This window comes from Salvia splendens, chromosome 1, assembly GCF_004379255.2.
Source record: "Salvia splendens isolate huo1 chromosome 1, SspV2, whole genome shotgun sequence".
NCBI classification, from domain to species: Eukaryota; Viridiplantae; Streptophyta; class Magnoliopsida; order Lamiales; family Lamiaceae; genus Salvia; species Salvia splendens.
In genome coordinates, this window is record NC_056032.1 from 30,091,464 (window position 1) to 30,111,481 (window position 20,018).

The 20,018-nt window shown below is 35.7% G+C and overlaps 2 protein-coding genes across 3 annotated transcripts; both read left to right on the forward strand.

Annotated features, from left to right (window-relative positions):
* The first annotated feature begins 2,848 nt into the window (after nt 1-2,848).
* LOC121746864 (SCAR-like protein 1) lies at nt 2,849-9,637 on the forward strand. The gene is made up of 9 exons (XM_042140817.1): nt 2,849-3,161; nt 4,320-4,483; nt 4,765-4,888; nt 4,969-5,092; nt 5,210-5,271; nt 5,364-8,790; nt 8,876-8,959; nt 9,045-9,155; nt 9,240-9,637. Exons 1-9 carry the CDS (start codon nt 3,007-3,009, stop codon nt 9,285-9,287), a joined length of 4,299 nt encoding a protein of 1,432 aa, XP_041996751.1. The 5' UTR covers nt 2,849-3,006; the 3' UTR covers nt 9,288-9,637.
* A 2,327-nt stretch (nt 9,638-11,964) lies between these two features.
* LOC121797918 (solute carrier family 40 member 2-like) lies at nt 11,965-14,808 on the forward strand. 2 transcript variants are annotated; one of them, XM_042196699.1, is made up of 8 exons: nt 11,965-12,097; nt 12,608-12,758; nt 13,014-13,210; nt 13,298-13,780; nt 13,861-14,032; nt 14,103-14,240; nt 14,320-14,430; nt 14,504-14,808. In XM_042196699.1, the coding sequence occupies exons 1-8, from the start codon at nt 11,991-11,993 to the stop codon at nt 14,633-14,635; spliced, it is 1,491 nt and encodes a 496-aa protein (XP_042052633.1). In that variant the 5' UTR covers nt 11,965-11,990; the 3' UTR covers nt 14,636-14,808. The 2 variants fall into 2 exon arrangements, with proteins under 2 accessions (XP_042052633.1, XP_042052640.1); XM_042196706.1 differs by lacking the exon at nt 11,965-12,097 and adding an exon at nt 12,132-12,225.
* Nucleotides 14,809-20,018: the final 5,210 nt, after the last annotated feature.

Sequence of the window (20,018 nt, forward strand, 5' to 3'; positions counted from 1 at the left end):
CCATTTCCCAAACATATAAACATCAATGTCACATCTATATATCAAGGATGGGCAGTCTAAAGATTAATCAAACCAAACCATGTCATTGTCAACTTCGATTATAGTATACATATATAATGGGACAATCATGGAGTAGTAATATTCTTTTTATAATTCTTGAACGTAATATATTATGGAGCAGTAGTCCAAGAAATTATAAAAGATTAATACAACATCATGAATTGGCTATAGTAAAACTTTTAACTACTTGGAATATTTTTGTGGTGGAACAAGTGAGGTCGTTAAGGATTATTCAATGGTCACAAGGGAGATTATATGTAACGCATCTATTTAAATTATGGTTATGAATTCATCTAATAATAATAATAATAATATACTCTCTTCGTCCCATGTTACTTGCACAGTTGCTTTTCGGCTAGTCACAAACTCCTTACACTATTTATAGTTTAAGTTAGAATTAATGCATTTAATTAATATGTTAGTTTAAGTTAAGAGCTCATTTATTAAGTGATGTCTCATTACACTTAAAATTCTAATTTAATTACACTAAAAAATCAATCACAAATTTATGGTCTAAAATGAAAAGTGCGAGTAACATGTTATGGAGGGAGTATGTTGATATTTTTTTCTGAAATGTCATGATCAATGAAATTAGAATAACATGTGCCTTAAGAACATAACTTGTGCTTGTATGATCATGACAACCATAAACTCTAATCACGATAAATATTTTTTTATAATTATATTGTGGGCCCACATGCTACATACTATATAGAATTTTACATTTAATAACAAACATATTATTTTAGGCAGAATATGGGATATCAAATACATACATACGGTTATTATAATTTCTTTTCAAATGAACAAGATTTTTTAGTATTTCGGAATTTCAGAAATTGATTATACTACTACTTAACTATCTTCCTACAAAAATATATACTGTACTTAACTAATCTTCAGTTGCCACTTTACCAAAACTTAATTTCATGTTATTTTATTGTTACAACATTCTGTTTTGAAAGGATATACAGAGAGTTTAAAAGAAGCATTCATTTTATAATTATTTTTATTCTTCATGCCGTAAAAAATGATTATCAGTTCATGAAGGAAATCATATAATTTGATTGCTTTTGTTCTTTTGGTAGAAGTTAAGAGTTAAAATACTTCTTCTGTCTCAAATTACATGTGTCATTATTCTATTTCAAACTCTTTCAAATTATTTAAATCATGTGCCCAAGAAATGCCAAGTAACATAAGATGGAAGTAGAATTATTTTAGAATACAAAATATAGTTTCGTTAATTACATTAAATTTACCGAATTTAAAACTAATAAAAACTTAGTAATTCTGGCATACCCCTTAAATATTACGAATTCTTAATTTAAATTTACAATTTTGGTGTATTAAATAGATGTAATATTAAACCCACAATAACCGGCATTATCCGCGGCATCGTGAACTGCACACCAGCCGCATTTTACAATACCAACATTCCATTTCACACATTCCAAAATATAACCTTTAAAAAAGTGCTATATAATCAAATAAAAATACTAAGTGGAGATTCATAGTAATATGCTTTTTTCATCTCAATTTTCCTTTTTAAAATGTCTCTTATTAGATCGTCAAGCTTAAAGTCATACATTTTCTAAAATAAAAACATTGTTATTGCTATTTTATTTTTTCAATTAATTGTAATACGAGTTGAGATAATCAGATTTTGTATGTAAAAAGAATTGCGTTTTTTTGTTTATCAAAATTAAGTTGTTATTTGTAATCTTGGAATTATATTGCTTCCGTTCATAAGAGGTCTTAATATTGGACAACACAATTTAATAAATTTGATAAAGTAAAAGAGAACAAACATTGTTGAAATAATATTACTAGAAAGTGTGGCTCATCTCATTAGAAGGATAAATTTATAGAAATTAATTTTGATGGATGGAGAAAAAATAAAAGATAAACTTCCTATTTTTCATGACCGTGGTATAATACTCACGTCCATCCCCTTAGTATTGCATCATATTTATTTTTGGACTATCTTATTAGAGCTGAGTCATTTACTATTTAGACATTTACTATTTAGATAAAATACAATTCATTTATTTCTCTTATTTTATTTTCTCTTCTATTTTATTCTCTTATATTTCTCATACTTTATCCTTACCCTATTTAAGTTATTTAATATTTTTCATTTATATCCATATTCAAAAGGAATACTCCAACACTAATGTTAACACTTCATATAATAAGACATACTACTATAAACCTAATACACGTGTATCACGCTTGTGACTTTAGATAACATATCTAACGAGAAATAGACAATAGCCAACTTTAAAAAAAATCACATAGTATCACTTTTTATTCTTTTGTGAGCTCTTAAAATATAATCAATTTTTAATAAGTAAAACAATACTCACTTTAATACTCACACCAGACATTTGTTGAAATAAGTTGAGCTGCAAGAATAAAATAATGTTGCATAATTAAAAAATTTATAAATCATGTAAAATTAGACTTTTTAATGGAAGAAAGTGTCCGGGCATTGGAATTATCCAAAACAAATAAAATGATACTCCCTCCGTCCCACTAAAGATGACTCACTTTCCTTTTTTATTTGTCCCATCCAAGATGACTCATTACTATAAATGGAAACACCTTCCTTTCTACTTTATTCCCTCTCTCTTACTTTACTCTCTCCACTTAACACACCAAATAAAATTGTATAAAACTCTGTGCCGCCCAACGAAGGGGTCATCTTCCTTGGGACGGAGGGAGTAGTAATAAAGAAGGCAACAGCAGTCGATCTGAGTTCTCAAACTCCAAAAAAGTAAATAAAACAGAAAACCTGTGTCGCTATCTATAATCTATACATATAGCATTTATATGTATCGGTGGTGGTTGGAGTTGGAGTTGGAGGTGGTAAACCTCTAGCTTGAGAAATTGATCCAATTCGGTAAGGCTTTTTATTCCACCCAAATTTCAACAGCAAAGGACGAAATGCCGATGCCTCGCTACGAAATTCGGAACGAGTACAGTTTGGCCGATCCGGAGCTCTATCGAGCTGCCGATAAGGATGATCCTGAGGCCTTGCTTGAAGGCGTCGCCATGGCCGGCTTGGTTGGACTTCTTCGCCAGCTCGGCGACCTAGCTGAGTGAGCTTCTAGATTTCACCCCTTTTTGTGGATAATTGTGTTTGGAATTTTGTTTGTTTCGGTTGGAATTTGCCGAATTGCTGATTTTGTTGAGATGCTTCTGATATTGATCGGTCGGAGATTTCAGTTTTGACTTGCTAAGATTGATTATTCTTCTTTTTTTTCCCTTGCGAATTTTGTTGTTCCGGACGAAATGCAGGTTTCAATTTATAGGAGGAAGATAATTTTTGTGTGTTATGTTATGTGCTGACATCTCTCTCTGTGAATTAACAGTTTTAATTTCTAATAGATGTTTGAAATGGTGATGTTTATACCATTTGGGGAGGTTAGAGGTTGTGTGAAGGTTGTTTTGATGGTCTTAGCTTTGCTGCTACCTTACAGTAGGTTATTAGTTACTTCGCTGAGCTAATTTGTAAGTCTTTTTTGTATGTGGAATTCAGCATTTTGGTTTGAATCTGGGAAATTAGTGTCTAATGAGGCAATTTTTATCGATGTTTCTTCACGTTTTTCTTATACTTGTTGAAAATATGTTTCTGCATTTATCAAGTTCAAATCTTGGTTCCCAGTGGTCTATTATGTATATTCAAAACCAGCTTAATTTCCTAATTGGATTTATTGAAGAATCTGGTTGGTAAATTGAGTGAGTGTGATTTTAAGTGTGCAAGTATCCGAATTTTTGAGTAGTGTTAGGGACTGAACCTATGTTCAATTCGACTATTCACAACTTCTGTGGGATTAGGCTGTTGAAATGGAGTACAATTTATGCAATGAATTTTTATTTTTTGCAACCTTATTCAACCTTTTGAAGCCACATGTGAAGCTGCAACTACAATGCTGAAGATATTGAAAAAGGAATTTTCTTTTTATTCAGTTTTCCTGTTGCAAGATTGTACTAGGCTACCACATTTATGGTAGCTTTTGTGAAATTTCATATCATAGGTAATCTACTAATCTTATATAGATCAGTAAGCTTATTGGTAGTTCAAATTGTAATATTGATGCAATTTCTTAAAGTTCCATGTCAGCTGGTAGCCCACTCAGGGTGCAAAGTATCAGAGTACACTTCTTTAATTTTGAGGAAATAAACATGTTCCTGTTTATGTGGTAATTTTAATTACTTAAAAAGTATGAAGGGCTTATTTCTTGTGATTGCTGAAGGTTTGCTGCTGAGATATTTCATAATCTACACGGGGATGTGATGGCAACTGCTTCAAGGGGACACTCGTTAGCATTTCGAGTTCAACAGCTCGAGACAGAGATTCCTGCTATTGAGAGAGCATTTCTCTCCCAGACAGATCATTCCTCCTTCTTTTACCATCCTGGTAAGATCACGCTGTTCTTTCCATAAAATCCTACACCAACCACTCTATTGTTTCGTTGAAGCAATATATTTACATGGGATCTGTGGCTAAAGATGTTTATTGCATCTTTATCACCCAATAGAACGTCATTCTCTGAATAATTCAATTTTGTGGTACAAAAAGCTGTATAGTTGAAGGGTCTATCTCTTGAAAGAATCTGCTCTCTCACTTTATGCTGCATCATATGTCAAATATACCTCAAACTGCTTCTTGGATGTAACAGTAACGTGGTAATGTTGTAGGTGTTGATTGGCACCCTAATCTACAACTCGACAATAACCTAGTTACACGAGGAGATATGCCTCGGTTTATAATGGACTCCTATGAAGAATGCAGAGAGCCTCCTCGCCTTTTCCTTTTAGACAAGTATAACCTTCTGTTCATTTTTAAAAATGACTGAGCTGTATTATAAAAAATGATATCTCAATTAACACATTTGAATTTAGGTTTGACATTGCGGGTGCTGGAGCATGTCTCAAACGTTATACCGATCCTTCTTTTTTCAAAGTTGAAACCTCTGAAATTACTGGTGCTGATATCCAAAGGGAAAAGAAGATCCGCAAAGCAAAGGTAATTTGTTGACAAATAATCAAAATTCTTAGCAGATAAACTAGAAGGGAACTGCTTTTTGCTGCCATTTTTTTTTTCAATTCATGCAGTCATAGTTACTGGTTTCTTGTTGAACAGAAGAAAGGGCCACGCTGGAGAAACAGAGAAACCCATGAAGTTGTACCAACATCACATGCCAAGTGAGACTTTGTTACCTTTTTTCTACTTTGTGCTCTTCCTAGTTGATTGTGAAGAATGGGATTTGTCTAATTTGCAATTGCATCATATGCAGACTCCATCAGCTTTTCCTGGAGGAGCGTGTTGAAAATGGCATTAGCACCGCTTCTCACTGTGCAAAATTAAAGAGGAGACTGAATGGATTTCCATTTAATTCAAAAGCTGGGAAGAGCTACATGGTGAAAATACTAAATTCTCCGTCGCCAGAACCTAAAGTGCTTCATGACATGACCGTGGACTCACCACAGCTGAAGTTGGCTACAGATGACCATAGGGATTCTGCTTCTCAAACATTTGAAGTCATGAGTCCCTACCGAGAGAGAGGAGGGAGAAAAAGAGGTACTCCTTCATCTCCAGATAGAGATGGTGCTGTTCAGAATCATCCCACACATGAGTCAGATGAATTTCCGGTATATGATGAAATCGGTGAACTACCAAGTTCGCGTCCTATTATTGCAACAAATGGCCTCTCATCTACTCTTAATATGGTGACTGGTGAAAAGGTTGTAACTGTTGATGCAGAAAGCAATGGAGGACGTTTAATTGGTTACGAATCTGAGGATATGGCCAGTGAGATAGATAATTTTGTGGATGCACCTTTAACCATGGAGTCAGAAATGGATAGGGACTCCGATTTGAGAATGAAGAGAGATGACACCTCACCTATACAAATGGAATCACTCATTATGGATACATATGAAGAACATCTTCATTCAAGGTCCTCTGATTCTCAGTCTATTGGAGGCTCAACTATGTCTGATGTGGGGAACAATTCATCCACAAAAGAAATATCTAGTTTCTCTTCAGATTCTCCAAGCGTTTCAGCTGAAACACCACAACCAGAAAGCTCTGCCACTAAAGGATCTCTGTGCACTGATATCTGTGTAAATGAGATTGCTGGTGCATCCTCTTACCAGGAAACTGCTGATGAAGTATTCCCTGTGGATGGCCACTCAAAACCTGAGGTTTCTGATGATACACACACCAATAGCAGGTCTGGGTCCAAGCATGTCTCTTCTAGCAGTGATGAATTTGTGAGAAAATATATGTTGAATCCACCTGAGCCAGAAAAGGTCTCTACTCTGGATAACGAAGAAGAGAAGACAGACCCAAGCATAGGTCCATCATGTGTGGTTTCTGATGGTAGGCACACCGAGACCGATACGATCACCAGCCAAAGGTCTGAGTTTAAGCAGGTGACTTCTACTTTGAACGGACCAATGTCTACTTTGGAGCTTTCTGATCCAGAAGTTGTGGGCAATCATAACTTAGAGCCAGATGAGATGGTCTTTGTGACAAATGACGAAGAAAGGATGATAAATCACGATTGCAGTCAGAAGATGATTTATCAAGATCAACCATTTTCCCGTGCCTGCATATCTAGATTGTCATCAGAAGATGATTTATCAAGATCCTCTGGCAGAGAGGAAATGGTGGATGAACTGAATGGTGAGGATGATATTTATCATCGCACTGATAGTTTAGTTCAAACATCCTCCAATTTCCTGCATGAGGATGAATGCAATGGGGAGGATAGGGAGTTGGCAGATGATGCATCTTCGACAATAAACACACCTCATATTGTGGATGAAATTCAAGATAATTTCGAAGATGATTTTCCAGAGATGCCCAACTCTTCTGATGCAGTACATAATGGAGACAGTAATGAGCATAAAGAAGATAATATTATTGCTGTTTGGGATGATGAGGATTCATATGCTTCTACTGACTCTCTAAAGCATTTCCCATGTATCATGGAGGCATCTCTAGAGAAGGGACTGGTAGAAACATCATTGGCCAGTGCTGACACTCTAACGCTTGAAAACAATCACTCGGATAGCTCCACTAACAATGAGATTAGCTTGGAAAATCCTAAATCTTCACACCTAGCAAGCTCTCCTGATAGCCTGATGGAAGTTCTTGATGCTCATAATGAAGGCATTATTGCTGAGGAAGATACAATCATAAATGGAACTCTTCCGACTGGAACTCCTGAACCTTTTGAAATTGTGGGTTTGCAAGGCACAGAAATATTTTGTCATGTTTCTCCCAATGATTCAGAAGCCCTAGAAGTATCACATTGCTCGTCACAAGATCTTGAAGAGCCTGCAGGAACGTCAGATACCAAAGAAATGGATGGAATCTCACTGTTATCAGGTTCCAATACTCAAGAAATTACTGAAGTTACAAGCTCTACTGATATTAATCCAGTGAATGGGATTCACGTGCCATTGAGTAAGTCTGGTTTGGATGCTTGTACATCCCACACAACAGATATCACTTCCCCCGTTCCTGCAGTTTCTGACGATGCAAGTCTCAGTAAGTTAGTGGAAGAGCATAATGGTCACTTTGGGTATTCTGGCATACATGAACTTGTGAATGAAAAGGATTCTCCCTCTGAATGGGAATTAGATCATGCTGAGAAAGTGGGCGCAGCAGAGGCTTCTGTTTTAGGTTCTGAAGCTATCGCCTGCAACTCTGTCGATAATTTTCATCCCGGAACAGAGCTTTCAGGTTTTGTTCATAATTCACATCTTGATGTAGAATGTGATGAACAGTGTGGTCTACATAGAGAACCAGAACTAATCAGCGAAAATGGTCTTCAAAATCATGTTCTTGATGCTCCATTACTGCCTGTAGATAATGACAGTGAAGAATTTGTTCAAGATAAAGTTGGGCTTCCGCCCTCTCACATTGATCTTGATCAACATCTACTGTGTCCGGGAGAAATAAGTCCAGAGTTGTCACCTTCGTTGCCTATGAATTACCTGCAAAATCTTGATAATGATGAAGCCAGAGGAGACAGCAATTTCGTCTCTGCATTTTCTCTTGCAAATGGGTCAGCTCCACCTTCTATATCGGAGCTCTCAAGATTAAGTAACAAAGACATAAATGTCCATGAATATCCATTAGATTCAGTTTCTTCTCCAAGTAATCCTTTTCTGGAAGCTAATCAGATAAATCTTTCTGACCTACCTCCACTGCCACCTCTCCCACCAGTTCAGTGGATGATGGGAAAGCTTCAGCATGGTTTTCCTTCTGCAGAGGAAGAGATGATAAGAGATAAAGAATCATTCCCTCAATTACTCTCCCTGACAGCAGCCACTGATGATGTTGGTTCACCCCTATCAACAGAACCCACTCATAATGGTTCTTGTCCACCCACTGCAACCACCGATGATATTAGGTCCGCGTGTGAAGAGATGGAAGACTCGCTGCCGGTGCTAGCCGCCAATACCATAGTAAAAGATGAGAGTTGTGACAATAGTTGTTCTATCTCGGAATCCAAAACTTTGCATGAGACAACCAACCATCCCGAAAAAATAGAAACCAAGCCACAGCTGTTAACTACACCAGTTTCAGAGAATGTATCTGCATCAGAAGCTGCTGAAGATGGTGCTGAAAACGGGACCCAAAAGGTGAAATTTCCTCGGCCTCGCAATCCTCTTGTGGATGATGTTTCTTTCCTTGATAAGAGTAAAGTAAGTATAATCTGTTTCCTTCCTTGTACACAATGCAAATTACTATCTCTCAGTGCCAAATTCAATAAACGTTTCCATCCTCCAGCTACGAAAAGTCTCAGAACGAGTCAGGCCCGAGATACAGAAGGTAGAAGAAAGAGATTCTCTCTTGGAGCAAATAAGGACCAAGGTAAGAAACACCATATATACATAAATAGCATTGTGCACGTACATTGCTTGCCTGTGGAAGATAACTCCATATAAACATCATGCAGTCCTTCAACCTGAAACCTGCAATGGCATCAAGACCCAGTATCCGGACTCGGGCTCCTGACACCAATCTCAAAGTCGTCGCGATTTTGGAAAAAGCGAATGCAATTCGCCAGGTCTCTCTTCCTTTCTCCCTGCAAAGTCTCAGTGCCTGTTTTTGCCTCAGTCTTCTTTAGAATGAAAATGGCTACCTTTTGCAGGCATTTGCCGGTAGTGATGAGGACGACGATGATAGCTGGAGTGAATGATGCAGAAGAAATTATCCAGGAGGGAATATTTCTCAAAAATGATTATTGTTTTAAAGAAACCGAGATCCGAGATCCGAGATTCTTGTCTTCTGTCTTCTGATTCAGTTTCAAGGTGACCAAATTTATTGAGCTTTTCCTTTACAGAAGTGATGTTTAAGGTTATGTGTGTTTTCATGAGTGGAGGTTATATACTAGTTTACACTTTACTTTTATTGTAAATGTTTGAGGGTATATATTAGCAGATATAGTATAGAAAATTATTAGTGTAAAAGCAAGACCAGTGTTCAGTTTTGTTCTTGTTGTAAACAGACATTTTAATACTTCTCTTTAGAAGATTCATTCTTGAACAATAGTTTTTATATGCATAGGAGGTTTGTTTTTTACTTTTTTCAGAGAGTTTTCATTGCTAATGTTATGTTATTTGTAAGAGTGTAATACTGGACTTGATTGTAACGTGAAGCTAAGAGAAATCATTTTCGAACACGTGCATTTCTTTGAATGTGTTGAGAATTAGTTAAACATAAACTATTTATAGCATTTCTTTGAATGTGTTGGGAATTAATTAAACAAGTGTAGTAGTCTTTTGCTGTATTTCACCGTGCTCCGGTAAAAAATTAGATTACCATCACTTGGATTGTAGTAGTAGTATTTATTAGACTGAACTACAAAAATAGTTCCTGAATTAAGGATTTATTTTATTAGTAGTCCTTAACATTAAAATTATCTCTAGTAATCCCTGGATTAAGGGTTTATTTCATTGGCGGTCTTTTTGCACTTTTTATAGATAATTTCGCCGAAAATGCCTCCAAAAGTGAGATTTAGGCATTTTTGTCCACCACAATTTCTCCTTTTCAGGCTTGTTATTTCATAACTAATGGCACTGCGTGCGATATTATTTGTAGTACTGAATTTTATATTTTTGTTTATCAATTGTGGAGTATAAATTATTTATGAATTTTTGTGCTTTTATGATGTGTTGGATTAGTATGTGTTTTTTTATTGATATACTACTAGTTTATATTATATATATATAGAGAGAGAGGGAGGGGATTGTATTCATATATATATACACAAATTCACTCCTATAATATAATATAATAGTATCATATAATATGATATAATATAATACTCCCTCCGTCTCTAAAGTTTTTTCATTTTTCTATTTTCGCCCGTCCTACAAAATTTGTCTTATTTCACTTTTTACCATTTTTAGTAGTGGACCTCATATTCCATTAATTCATTCCTACTCACATTTTATTATAAAACTAATATATAAAAATAGGATCCACATTCCACTAACTTCATCAACTCACTTTTCATTACATTTCTTAAAACTCGTGTCGGGTCAAAGTGGGACAATATTTGGGGGACGGAGGGAGTATAATATAATATAATAAAAGTATCATTAAATAAGTTAGTTGGATGTGAGAAGTTGGAAGTTGTAAATTATATTTGAAGTTAATTCAATGCATTTTACAATTGTGGGTCAACATAATATTAGATTCAGTATTACAAAATAATATCACACGCGGTGCAAGTAGGTTAGAAATAATAAGTCTTGAAAGGTGAAATTGTGGATGGATAAAAATGGTTACCTCACTTTTAGGGGTATTTTCGGGCAAAATTGTCTACGAAAAAAGCAAAAGAATCGCTGATGAAATAAACCCTTAATTTAGAGAATATTGAAGATTTTTTTAAAATTCAGGAACTACCCATGAAATAAACCATTAATTTAGGGACTATTTTTGCGTTCACTCTATTTATTAAATTTAAGGCATGAAAGAACACAAGTCAAGAACATGATGCAAGAAATAAATTAAAAATTTGCTACACCAAGTGACAGTTGGTGCAGTTTCAGTAAGATATATTTGTAAAATGGCTGCAGTTTCAGTAAGATATTACCCAAATATAATATAAAAGAATATAAAAATAAAAGATACTACTACTACTACATGTTTACATTTAAAGAATGGAGAGCAGGAAGAAAGAAGAGGGATGGATGATGCATTGATTGAGCAACAAGAACACTCTTCTTCACTGCTCCTAAAGCTGTATCTTGGCCACTTTTTAGCCAGATGGGGTGCCAGATTTATTTTTTCTTCATTATTTTTCTTTTTTTTTGTAAAATTCTAGTTTTGGTTGTTTTGTCAATGTTGTCAAATGTCTTAGGATCCTACTCTGTATTGTTTCTTGATTTCAGATTTAGTGTGTATGAAGTCTGCAATTTCATCTGTGATCTTATAACTTTAAGATCATTTAAATTTAATATAGTTTAATAAAACTATATAATGATACGATCACTACTTCACTAGCTGTCGATATGTTTCACTATTGTATAACTTCTTCCTCAAAATTGTTAAGATCAAATACTTTGCAATTGTAGATATGAAAAATATTCATAAAAAATAAAATTTGAAATTTAATTATTAATATCTATAAGAATTAAATCAACTAAAAACATTTTCAAGCATAAACGAAGACCGATTTCAAATCTTCTTATATCATCAAGTTATAAGGAGTATAAATTTATCACTTAATTGTTCAATGAATTAATTGGATTTGAATTTCATGTAAAATGAAAATTTCGTTTGATCTGAATTCACTCGTTTTCACAACAAATTCATCATAAATGCAATATAAATTATAATTTTACAATAATCAAAATTGGAGGTATCACCAAAAATTCGAAAACAAGAAGAATAAATGGAAATAACGAAGGGTGAGCAATTGGCAGTCCAAACACATTCATTCCCATCTTCTTCAGTCCTAAATTTATATGTTGGCCATTTTTTAGCCAGATGGGGCTCCAGGTTTGTCCAATTTTCTTCATTTTTTGCTCTATCAAAAGTCAAAACCCTTTTTTTTATCCCTTATTGTTTTTTTAAAAAAAATTGACAAAATTTGCTCAGGATTTGTGATTTATTAATCAATGCAAAAGGTTGAGTTTATCATAAGTTTTGTTTTCCTTATCTATATGTAGATTTTTTTAATTCAAGTTTAAGTGGGATTGTGCTGCTATTTTCCAGCATATGTAGTGAAGTTGTGGAATTCTATTAGCTTTGAAAATTATTTCTCAGGATTTGTGATTCAAAGTGATCATAAGCTTCATTATTGATGTGAAATTCAAAGAAATTTCAAGATGAATCTATGTTAGTAGTAAGATTAGGTAGCAATTTAGAGAAAAATCCATAATGAATCTCTAGAAAGTTAAGAATCATTGTCTAACTTATTAGTACTACATTTTTATTAAAAAAACTCTATGTTCTGCTGATAGTGATGAACTCGTTGTGTGAAATTTGTTTTCGAGTTGTCGATTGCAGGATGTGGGAGTTCTCGGTCGGTTTATACATGATCAATGTGTGGCCGGACTCTTTACTTGTCGCTGCAGCTTATGGAGTGGTGGAATGTGCTTCGACTGCAATATTTGGTCCTTTAATTGGACAGTTAGTGGATAAGTTATCCTACACTCGGGTTTGCTTCATCTCTCGTTTCTTAAAGCGCACTTTTTAGCTTCCTGGACGCATTAAATTAACATGATATTGTAGCATAGTTGCCTTAACGCCGATGATGTTCTAGTTGATCTTTGTAGTTGAATTGATATGAATAAACTCCATCTTCCCGGCCTCTAGAGGTTTTGTATGGTGTGCATTGTGTTGCGAGGATAGTCTTGGAAGCTTGACATGTATGATTATTCGAGTTAATCTTTGAATTTCAATTGATTTCTAGGTTCTCCAACTCTGGCTCTTGAGTCAAAATCTGTCTTTTGCTGTTGCTGGAGTTGCTGTCGTTGCTATACTGATGTATACAGACTTGGTGACTGCCAATTACACTGTGTTCATCTCTCTTCTTGTACTTATTAACATCTCGGGAGCTGTGGCCGTGCTTTCCACTCTGGCTGGAACCATCTTGGTTGAAAGAGAATGGTAGTAATTACATTTAGTGGAGCAGTAGAGAAATCGATATCTCTAAATTTTTGTAATGAAAAACTGATGCTTTTGTCGAACCTACAGGGTGGTTGTGATATCAGAAGGTCAGTCTCCTGGAGTTTTGACAAAGATGAACTCTGTGATTCGAAGGATCGATCTAATCTGCAAGCTGTTTGCTCCTGTGATCACCGGCTTTGTCATCAGTTTTGTATCGCTAACTGCATCTGCTCTGGCGTTAGCGATCTGGAACATAGTATCCGTGTTCTTGATATATATCCTTCTGATGTCCGTGTACAAAGGGATTCCAAGATTAAGAGACGTCAGCGAAAGAAGGGTGTCTGTAGCATCAAGATCGTTGGTCGGGGGAGTGGATGAGAGTGTGTCTACTTACCACGAACGAGAAAGCTTGATTACTTCAGATGCAAATTATTCCGAGAGTAGCCCAAATGGGATCATGATCGAGAAATTTCTGAGCCTTCCTTATGTTCGTGCTTGGAGAGTTTACATTAACCAAGATGTCGTCCTTCCTGGTCTAGCTCTAGCCTGGCTGTATTTCACCGTGCTCGGGTAAAAGCAAGTGTGATGCTTGTCTAGTCTAGTCTCGTGCGATGATCATGTTGTGTTATGTCTGACCTGTGATGTTTCAGCTTTGGACCGTTGATGACAGCTACTCTAGAATGGCAAGGGATACCTGCATATGTGATCGGGATTGCACGTGGAATAAGTGCCATGGTTGGGATAGGGGCAACATTTGGGTACCCCATGTTGGAGTCTCGTATCTCAACCTTGCGAACGGGTCTTTGGTCGATATGGTCTCAGGTACTAACGGAATTATAACTTCGTTGGAGAGTGTTTTTCATGACTTGACAAAACTTGTTATTTGGTGCAGTGGGGTTGTCTCTTGTTATGTGTTGCTTCCGTATTGATGAGGAGTAAAATCTCTTCAGCCTACGTGCTGATGGCAGGAGTAGCATCGTCTCGTTTAGGGCTATGGATGTTCGATTTGTCTGTCATTCAGCAAATGCAGGCAAGGAAAACACGCCACTGTGGTGCAGTCTTTAAATTTAAGGAGTTTATGATTCTGGATTTTGGTGTTGCTTGAACAGGATGGCGTAGCTGAGTCTGATCGTTGTGTAGTTGGTGGCGTACAGAACTCGATTCAGTCCATGATGGACTTAATGACTTACATCATGGCCATACTCATCTCCAATCCGAAGGTGATGATCGTCTTTTTCTTCTTCATCTCGTACTACATTTATACGATGGAGCTCAGTGTTGTTCGTGTTGTAGGATTTCTGGAAATTGATAGTGTTGTCGTTCGTGGTGGCGACTCTAGCGGCCATCTTGTACACCGTGCATATTTATCGAGTTCGGAAGCACCTAATTCACTGGGACAAGCTTCTCCGGCTCATTAAGTGGTGATCATGCCGTTTCAACTTCTAAAATGGTTGAATTTCTACATCTATATTGTTTCTCCAGCTATTTAACTATCTGATTCCAACTTCAGTTAGGTCCGTTCGGTACACAGAATTTAGAATCTAATTGTAATTAGAATCTATGGAATTGAATTTCAATGACTCCTTCGTTCTTTAAAATGATGTAATTGATATAAATTGAATTTGAAGAAATTATAGTGTAGGTGTGTGCAGGTCTAAAATATATTTCGGTGTTTTCATCGCCAGAAGCAACTGCAATATGGGCGATGCTAATGAGCTAGAAAGAACTAATTGATTAGTGATAGAATCTAGATATATACTTGTGTCTGTTAGTCGAAATAGCAAAATTGTCGAAAGAGGCGATAATGTCGAGAAAACAACAATGATAGAAACCAAATATACTTATAATAACACACAATATTTATTTTCTAAAATAATCAATTTCAATTTTTACTACATAAGTCAAGATATAATTCATCTTATTTTACCAATATTAAAATTTATATTTCCACCGTCCCATCACAAGCGAGATGCTTTTTTTTAAGCATTCGTTTAATTTTTAATAGTTAAGGTGAATAGAGAGTTAGGTAAGAGATAGAATAATGTAGATAATGATGCTTAAAAAGCATCTGGTTTGATTGGACGGGAGAGTAACATAAATTTTATGAATAATAATCATTCTAAAAAAATTATATTTCACATAAAAGATAAAATGTACAAAAACTGTATCGATGACATAGAAAAAACATAATAAAACGATGAGATAATCATTCTAAGAAAGAGCTATATTTATTAGAAATGTAAATATATACATAAAACATAGAAAAAATATACAGAAACATTGAGGTAATAATTCTAAAAAATACTAACATATTTCACAGAAAATACAAAATAAAATGTACATAAAATATTAAGAAAGAAAACATAACAAAAAAGAAAATAGGGTATTATGAAAGAAGAAAACAAAGTAGAATTATACGTACTATTTTACATAGAATATTAAGAAATAAAAGAAAAAACAAAATCAAGAAAACAATGGGGTATTTATTAAGAGGGGTAGGCAAAAATACTGAAAACCGAATATCCGAACCAAACCAAACCGAAAATTTAAAATTCGGTTAGGTTTTTCGGTTCGGTTCGATTTTGTAAAAAAACCAAACCGAAAAACCGAATTATATTTTAATATATATTATAGATTATATATATATAGAGGTGTGTTAAGGTCCTTCGCAGCTTTTCAGTCCAAGGTTCTTTTTAATCACAACCATTGGATCCTTGAATTGGATGGTTGTGATGATCTGCATTATTACACTATAATGGTGCATTATTAGTCGGTGTGCATTATTCAACTGAAAATCTGCATTATTACACTATAATGGTGCATTATTAGTCGGTGTGCATTATTCAACTAAAAATCTGCATTATTAAATGACACGTGGCATCAATCTAACCGTCGGATGACAAAATCGTGGAGCTTAGATTAAAAAGATACAAAAATGAAATAAATACATCCCTATATATATATATATATATATATATATATATATATATATTACTTAGTACTTAAAGCTTTAACCCTAATTCTCTACTTCAGTCGTCCGCCTCTTCTCCAAAATCAAAATTCTACACCTGTCGCCCATCTCTTCTCCTTCTGTCGCCTCCGACCTCCAATCGTGCTCCACAGTCCAGCCTGACGCCGGCGGCCCTCCACCCGACTCCCCTCCACTCCAATCGTGCTCCAGAGTCCAGTCCGACACCGACACCCTCCACCCCAGTCTTCACGCTGGCGCCCTCCACCCGACGACTCGTCTCCTTCCAGCCATCCTCATTTTCTAAATTACCCGATAGAATATTTGAAACTTGGAAGAAATTAAAGAGTGAACACTTAGTTTGAAATTTTATTTTGGTTGACATTGATGTTATGACTTAAATATTTACATTTTATTGGTTGATGGATGTTAATTATGTTAGGGTTTTATGATTTCTTTTTTTTTCGGTTTTTCGGTTTTTCCATACAATTTCGGTTTTCCAGTTTATGGTTGAAATTCAAAACAATTTCGGTTTTACGGTTTAATTCATTTTTTCTAGTTGGGTTTTCGGTTTTTCAGTTTCGGTTCGGTTTCAATTTTCCCACAAATTCGATTTTTCGGTTTCAGTTCAGTTTAGGCGAAAAATCAAACTGAAACCCGAATGCTCACCCCTAATCAGAGGTTTCAATCCCATGACCCAAAGCAAGTTAGACGCTGCACCTCCCAACTCGCCAACAATTGTTTTTAATATTGATAATGAGTATATATACTTAAAATATTTTTAACCGAAGGGGGGGGGCATTGTCCCCCAGGCCCTAATGTCCCTCCGTCGTGGGTGTATGCGCACGCACGCGCATGCATGTGTAGTGCGCGTGCAAGTATCTTTAATGTGTGAATATGTCCAATGTTATACTCCCTTTGTCTGCAAATAAGAGTCCCGTTTTGCCATTTTAGTTCATCCCCGAATCGGAGTCCCGGTTCACTTTTACCATAAATTGTAATAGGGTCTCACCTTCCACTAACTCATTCCACTCACATTTTATTTAAAACTAATATATACAAGTGAGACCTCTATTCCACTAACTTTTTTCCATCCACTTTTCTTAACATTTCTTAAAACCCGTGCCGCCAAGAAATTGGACTCCTAATGGCGGACAGAGGGAGTAACTATTTGGAATTCGATTTATCTAATTTTGATATGGAACTCCAACTGTGTAATACGAATTCAATACCATTTTGTAATTCAATTCTAAATCCAACTATTTTACAGTACCAAACATTAGATTTAGAATTGAAGGCTCCAATTCTAATTCTGCAAGCATGAAACCGAACAAATCCTTATATAAAATGGATTTCAATTTACGTCCACTTGGGGAACTGCATGCACTTGGGATATGGAGCCCCATAAATTTTGAAAAAAATTAATTATACTCCCTTCGTCACATTTTAAGTGAAGCATTTGCTTTTAGGCACGGGATTTTATATAGTGTTATTTTGTGAGTTAAGTGGAGAGAATAAAATAAAAGAGAGAGGAAAAAGTAGAGAGAGTGATGTTTCTAATTTTAGAAATGTGTCATTTAGAGTGGGACATCCCAAAGAGGAAAATGTGTCACTTAGAGTGGGATGGAGGGAGTATTTTCCTAATTTTATACTTCATTTGTCTCATAAAAATAAGCTGGATTTCTTTTTTTCATCAGATCGACATAAATAGTTCACTTAGAGTGGGACGGAGGGCGTATTTTCTTAATTCTATACTGCCTCTGTCCCATAAAAATAAGCTGAATTTCTTTTTTTCATCAGATCAACATAAATAGTTCATATTCATTTATGGAAACATTTTCTCCTTCTATTTACTTTATCATTTATTGGCCTCACCATCCACTATATTATTTCAATTACTTTTTTTATTCTCTCTTACTTTACCAGTTACGTAAAACTCGTGTCATTTTCAAATGGTCTATTTCTATAAGATGAATGAGGTATTACAAAATATAGTTTTCTAAAATATTATTATTGAATTCGAGAATTTAGAGACTTGTATCATTATAACTTAAATTGAAAGTTCATGACTAATGCCTCTGTTTCTAATCATCTTTGCTCCAAGATCAATATGATGTAGTGCAGGGTGAAATGGCTAGATCTTATAGAGGAATAGAAGAAAAGAGTAAGTATAGCGTGAAAACAAAGAAGATCAGAATATAAACAGTAATCAGCCTACAAAGATGATTTCCAAATGAACCCAAAACATCACCATTGTGTTCATCGTCGAAATAGCTTTGTGTGGGTTCCTCGCACACCTCAATCAGAATCCGATAGAGAAAGTTACGGCCATTTTACGAAGACTGTGCAGAGCAACCCAATTTCAGCGACGCTGGGTTCGAGGCGTTTACTAACCCGACGACCCGCCGGCTACGTCCTGAAGCCCAATTTTAAGTTCTAGGCCAGCCCAAACGTATAAATAGCATTGGGATGTGTGCCTAACAGAGGAGAGGCTGCTGAAGCTCGATTTCAGAGGGAGGGAGGAAGAAGACTTGGAGCCACTTTTGGAAGGAGATTGAAGATTAGAGCTCAAATCCAACCTAGAGCTACCCCCAAATGATAGAATCTACGTTTTTTCTCATGCTTTCATTTCATATGGATTGTTCTTAGTTAGTAAGAGTTGTTTGTGAATATTGTTTCATAAACATGTATTTAATGATTTTGTTCCTTATTGTCTCTATATGTATTTATTGCTATCCCGGGTGGAGTTAGACTAGGTAACGAAATTCGACAATGGCTCTAACTTTTATGTCTCTTTAACTCGGGGTAGGGAGCAAACTTATATAGGGAATTCTAGGACTAAGACTGGTAAGGATTGATCCCAGATGGATCTTAGATGTTGAATGTGCTTCGAAGCCTATCTCGAGCCTACGATGCGTCTTGTAGAGATGAGGATAGGATAGGTGAGTCGAGCCTAGGGGACATGATTAGTCAACCCTAGGTGTTCCATTCCACGATCAGTGATCAGCCGTGTGCGAGTGTAAAACGACATGATCCCAAAAGCAACAAAATATTATTAGAAAATAGGATCCATGTAAACGAACAACCCGAAACGAGCTAAGAACGATCTTTCCTCTCATTCTGTGTTATCTTCACATCTTTTATTTACTTGTTTTTTATACTTTTCCATTTCAAAACCAAAATCAAACAAATTTACTTGCTTTTTAGTTAGATTCAGAAGCTATTCCTTTCTCGTGGGATGGATACCCCATGAACTACTTCATTGTCATTTGCTTGCAGTTAAAGTTTGAAAGAGGAAATAAATTGATCATTATTTTACCCTTAAAAAATCAACGTTCAACATATTGTCTAACTCGAGGACCTGCTCTTCTCCGGCGTTTTGGTGGCTCATCATTTGGCTCCCATGTGACTTCGAGCACTACTTTCGGCTTTTGTCATAGCTCTCGTTCGCGGTCGGTGTAGGTCCTTGATCGGATTTGTTACATGATGCGTGTCAGCTATATTCGCATCACTATCTCTTCAATTTTACTGAAGAAATCCACCTCCAAATTGAGCTAAGAAATCCTCCTCCAATCGGATCCAGGTGGGGTCGAGCTGGCTAACTAAGGCATGGGTAACTCCATTAGTTCCGGCCTCTGAAGTGCGGCGGAGCGGGAAAGCTTCTTGGTGGTCATATGTGTGTGAGACCAAGAAATTTATAGACACAGGAGTTGTTTGAATATTTGAGAAGAAGAATTTAAAAAAATTGAGTTGCTGAGAGTAAAAATGGAGTTACACAGGTGAGGAGAGGAGAGGAGAGGAGGGAAGAAGACGATGAAAATGAAAAATTCCCCAACTTTT

Coding starts and splice junctions, on each gene's coding strand:
- LOC121746864 (XM_042140817.1), top strand. CDS start 3,007: ATGCCGATGCCTCGCTACGAAATTCGGAACGAGTACAGTTTGGCCGAT. Junction 3,162..4,319: donor CAGCTCGGCGACCTAGCTGA/GTGAGCTTCTAG, acceptor TGATTGCTGAAG/GTTTGCTGCTGAGATATTTC. Junction 4,889..4,968: donor CGCCTTTTCCTTTTAGACAA/GTATAACCTTCT, acceptor ATTTGAATTTAG/GTTTGACATTGCGGGTGCTG.
- LOC121797918 (XM_042196699.1), top strand. CDS start 11,991: ATGGAAATAACGAAGGGTGAGCAATTGGCAGTCCAAACACATTCATTC. Junction 12,759..13,013: donor ATAAGTTATCCTACACTCGG/GTTTGCTTCATC, acceptor ATTGATTTCTAG/GTTCTCCAACTCTGGCTCTT. Junction 13,781..13,860: donor CTGTATTTCACCGTGCTCGG/GTAAAAGCAAGT, acceptor GTGATGTTTCAG/CTTTGGACCGTTGATGACAG.